At 37.9% G+C, this 5,394-nt stretch overlaps 1 protein-coding gene across 1 annotated transcript; it reads right to left on the bottom strand.

The window, feature by feature from the left end:
* Positions 1-1,346: 1,346 nt before the first annotated feature.
* LOC123496939 (small ubiquitin-related modifier 1-like) lies at positions 1,347-2,196 on the bottom strand. Its single transcript, XM_045232373.2, has one exon. The coding sequence runs from the start codon at positions 2,079-2,081 to the stop codon at positions 1,761-1,763; it is 321 nt and encodes a 106-aa protein (XP_045088308.1). The 5' UTR covers positions 2,082-2,196; the 3' UTR covers positions 1,347-1,760.
* Between the last annotated feature and the right edge of the window lie 3,198 nt (positions 2,197-5,394).

The raw sequence follows: 5,394 nt of genomic DNA, 5'->3' as shown, positions 1-5,394 counted from the left end.
CGTGGCAAAAATTTAGACATCGGCTCGGCTCATTCCCGCAACCCGCGGCGGAGGAGGAGCGCGCGTGGATGTCCCTCTTGTTCTCATGCTCATACAAGTGGGGAAAGAACCTCCCTTATAAAGAGGTCAAACTCCCTCTAAACTAGCAATGTGGGACTAAACTTTAGTTCCACCTCTTGCCTTGCACAAATGGGCTGCGTAGGCCTCTAGGATTTATTAAGAATTTCTGAAACTGTTATTGGGCTAAGCCCAAAATAGACAAAATTCCAGCACGAGGTAGCCTGCATTTATAAAAGTCAGCTTTGATTTGCTTCCTAACAACCGTTTCCAAATCTCAACTCCGACCAATGCGCCCAAGGGAAATCCCTTATTTCTGGGAAATAATCTGGTTTGTATCCAACAAATAAATGTAGTAGCAAACCCATAAATTTCCCTGGCCAGCAGGGGCCTGCATGCAGCGATCCACTAGGCAAAGTGCATCCAGAGGCCCGGCAAATCTCAAATCAGACCCGAGTCCCAACTATGAACTGAGAGGAAAAGGTAAGAGGATCCATGTTAAAACTCCTCCATTTATAATCAGATAGCGTACATGGATTTTGACAGAGATTTACACGGAATTTAGATGCTAACTTATCTGTTCCGATCCTTATTAGATTTGCTAGTAAAGGTCGGCCGGGCTATAGTAGACATCAGACAAGCTTAACCGGGAATGCTAGGATGGCTGACACCGAAGATTGTTTGATTGCACCGTAGGTAAAACGACTGATCTCCCTCCCCCCATCTAAAAAAGAAGTTAGTGCCAAAGGGAAATTATATGAAATATCTATGTCTTTATATTATTTATTTATACCTCTATAAATATAAAAGACCAAAGGGGAAGATCCAAATAATCTTGGTCATCTAACCATGTTAATCAAGCGATCTAGATCGCTCCAATGGTGAGCGCTCGAAATCTTTAGCATGCAATTAATAGCATACCAAATATCAATATTTTCCGCTAATCACATAATTAACATGCAATTAATATTCTATCAAATATAAACATGTAATTAATATTCTATCAAAAATATCAACATGCAATTAATATTCTATCAAATATCAAAATATCAACGTGCATTGCACGTACTCATTTACTAGTTATACAAAAGGAACAAATCCTACGATCAAAATAGCTCACATTGAAAAATCTTTGCACGATTAAAATCGTGCAAAACATGTATAAAAATAATTTGAATCCAAGAGCCCCTTCTTAGTTGAATGAAACAGTCGCAGAACAAATAAAAAGGTGCAGGTGGAACAAATACAAAAGCTGTTTGGTAAACACTGAAAATCTTAGAAAAACATCAATATAGTACTTCTCTACACATATACAATATGAATAAAAAAATTTAGTTGATACTACTTCTGTAAGTAAACGTATAAAACACTAGCGGAACAAGAACGAAAGGCAAACAACATAGCACTAAGAATAAAACAAAATAAACGGAAGCAAAATTACACACAACATTTGTTTTAATTCAAATAACTCACCATAAAAGAAACCACTGTTCGAACATATGAAAAAATAGATACTAATGAGCACTCCCAAAAAACCAGATAATATTGATAATACATGAGTGAAACTAGTTCAAAGAATCTAATATTTGAGCCGCTCACGTCAGAAATTTCCTTGAAATAAGATCTAGCAATACAAATTCCGCAAGAGACATATGCTTCAAGTTACAACAACTCCGCCTAGTGCGCAAACATCGATCGACATACTACATAGATCCAACAATGAATGGTCCAGCTCCACCATCCATATGTTCAAAGAAATCAAGCATGTCCCCGTCCTCCATCTCAAGGCCCACCGGGGTCATATTTCTGCGCACCCGCAAGCCGTCGTAGAGGAAGACGCTGGTGCCATATGTCACGTTGGGCACCTTGTGGTACCACACGTCCATGAGGACCTTGAGCTTGTCGGTCATCCTCATGGTGTGGTGGACCACCTTCTCCTGGTCCACCACCTTGATCGTCAACATTTGGGGCTTCACCGCCGCCTTCGAGTCCACCTTCTCACGGCCGCCGCCGGGCGGCGACATGGCTTCCGTTGTGTACCTGCCTCACTGTATGTGTGCACTTTTGGGTGGTGTCTGTGTAGTTACGTTCCGATGCGTGGAAATCGACGGGGTGAGGTGCTTATAAAGGGTATGTACATCTTGAGTCTTAGGTGGTTTGGTCCCCCTTTGATTTCTTAAATCTGATTCGAATCAACTCATATCTGGCGATACGATACGAACAAACAACCCTGTGACGGCATGTGGGTGTGGAGGATCATGACATTAATCATGCACTGCTGGCACATCAACTGAGATTATACGGAGGATTTTATGATCAATGACGGGAGAAACACGTGCGGTGGTTAGCTAAGTTTTTGGTTCGGATTTTGTACACCCCCTCCCCTCTGATTGGTCTCATGGCCTTGGTACTCACACACAAGGCATATGGAGTGCACATGGATTGCCTACGTCTAGGCTTGCGATCATTGGTGCCACCAGTGCACGTGGCATCAATCGCTTGGTGGTGCCCCTGCACCCCTCTCGTGCTTTTGTGTAAAATAAGAATATAGGTGTATGCCGATTCCCTTCCATAAATTCTAACAACACTAAAGCAAAAAACAAAAATGGAGGAAATATTTCATCATATCCAAAAATGCACAACATGTGCCAAAATCTAGACCCACCACTAATGCAAAAGTATATGGGAGACAGGGCAAGCAATAGTGGCTTAACCAAAGCAGAGCATAGACAAATCTCTCCAATTCATCAGTGAAGGAATCTCCCATGCCTTGGTGGCTTCTTTCAGGATTGATCCAGGGAACCAAGTTGCTGATGATGAATCCGATGCACAAAAACTAGGAAATCCGTTCCATTATTCACAATGAATTACATCCAAATTCTTAATTCTTCATTTTGAACCGATTGTGGAAGACTTCACATCCTGCAATGCGAAACAAATATGATTGCATGACACATTTATGATTTATGGAATTTGGTTGACAAACTATACCAAACAAATGTGGGGAGTGTGGACAAACCCATACCTCATTTCCCCCTCTTGAGTTCATAGACTAATGGGCAATATGATTAGCAGCAACATATGTGAAATTCTAAACTCATAAAATGCATATAACGGACAAGAAAACATGATTAAAAGGAAAACGTCATACTGTGCGGCTGCTACCAAGTCAAAAGCCACATTTGAGAAAAATCTTAATCATTGTTGCATCTAAGAACTCCTTCTATGGTTACCTTTTAAGATAGAGTGTTTGCAACATTGTTTGGAAGAATCGTACACAACAAAAACTAGCATCAATTTAACATATAGGTCATCCTATCACTAAATTTAATCATAACTTAAAGTAAATCGCACAAGATATAATTATCATGTGCACTTCATTAAATGAATATTGGCAAAAATAATTTTGCCATTGGCTGATTTTTCTGCCTCATTCCCTCCGCCCATAGAAAAATGCCAAGCAGCCAAAACTGTGTAAACATTCAAAGTCAAAATGATTGCAATTCCTCTGAAAACTTGTGACATACTAATTCTTCTATTTCATTTTTTTGAACCGGCCTTGCGAAAACTTCCCAACCCGCAATGCAGATGTGATAGACACATCTATGTATTAACTAGATTGAATCCTATTTGATATATGATGTGCAAGAAATTGAATCAAATTGCATCGATGAAAGGATAACAAATTTTGTCATGAAACTTTTATCAAAAGAGGAAGCTTATTTATTTTATAACATATCTGAAGAAGTAATGACCATAGAGTGAAGAACTCTTCGACAATGCAACATCGAACATTAACATCTTCTCGTTAACGGAGGTTACTTGTAGTTTGATTTCATTCTAATCACTTCCTTATGATCTAAGACAATCATTACAACTTATACACTATCATCGAAAGATGAAAGAGAGGAGACATTGAATTACTGTAGGCCTAAAACACGATATGAAGATCAGCCTTAGAAACAAATTTAATGTTGTTTATGAATTTTAGGTGTCATGTAACCAAATTCTTTCCATAGAACCATGGTCCAACACTCGAGATCCCAAATAAAAACAATATAAACATAAATAGAAAACAAAGAGGTCGCAAATCTGTAGACATTTCGAATAAAACAATAATCAATTCGGAAGCCAAAAGAAGCATGTAGAATTGAAAACATTGGATTTAGACATGAACATATGAAAGACATATGTACTAAAATAGAAAAATAAATGCCATGGAAGGTGACACAGGGATAGTACTGGAATAGATGAAAAAAATACCAGAAGATGTCAATTTTTCTATTCAATTCAGGTAGATGAGAATGATTTGGTAACTAAGATTTTTTGGGTGTCTCCAGAAATGTGTTGGACTATGCAATATTTAGTGATGTTATATGATTTTTTAGCAGTGTGATGTTATATGATTTGACACCACATACATACAAATAGATGATGGGCGTCTGTTTGGTACGATTGTTGTGGTTAATACTCACAACAAAACTATTATGTTTGGTGTTACACTTGTTGTGATGGAATTGTTGACACTTTTGGTGGATTTTTGAAACTTTCTAAAAGTAACATTGATATTTGTGACATAACGAATTTATAAGTGTGTCGAACAAAATGTTTGGCAAGTGTGGACTATGTGAAAATGCATGGCTACAAAGGATGTTTTTTAAAAAGGAAGGGGGCATTAGTGTATATTGTAGAGGACGCGACTGTTATGATCCCGAGCTCATGTGTGCTCGGATGGACAGTAAAATAAAAAATTAAAATAAATTCAAAAAATTGTTATTGTTTGTGTGAAACTTTGATAAATGTTCTGATCGCTTGCAAAAATTTTATCACCAGATCACATTGTGTAAAATGTGGCAAAAACAATTTGATGCTCCAAAATGTTATTTTCAAACACATTTTGGAGCATTGATTTTGTTTCTTTCTAACTTTTAACACGAATATGATCTGGTGATGAAATTTTACAAGCTATGAAAACATTTGCCAAAGTTTCACACACACAAAATCGGTTGTTTTAAAAAAATCGATTTTATTGTTCACCCGAGCTCACACGAGCTCGGTATCATAACAATATTTTCGATGAATACGCTCCCTACTTAAATGAGCACCACTCAAAGAAGTGAAAATATGAACAATGAATTGAAGAGATACAATAATATAAAATAGGGACAATTACATTCTAGCCCTTAAATCAAACCTACTACTCGGATTTACCCTAATTCCCAAGCCTGCTCAAATTTGCCCCTGTGACATTAGATGCCCTTATAGAAATGTCATTCCGTGTCGTTGCCATGCAGTCAAAGGGCTTTGAAGTACGAAATGGTTTCACTTTCTTGGTTA

The sequence above is a fragment of the Aegilops tauschii genome, chromosome 1, assembly GCF_002575655.3.
Source record: "Aegilops tauschii subsp. strangulata cultivar AL8/78 chromosome 1, Aet v6.0, whole genome shotgun sequence".
In the NCBI taxonomy this organism is placed as follows: Eukaryota; Viridiplantae; Streptophyta; class Magnoliopsida; order Poales; family Poaceae; genus Aegilops; species Aegilops tauschii.
This window is presented reverse-complemented; position numbering and strand designations above follow the sequence as displayed.

Coding starts and splice junctions, on each gene's coding strand:
- LOC123496939 (XM_045232373.2), bottom strand. CDS start 2,081: ATGTCGCCGCCCGGCGGCGGCCGTGAGAAGGTGGACTCGAAGGCGGCG.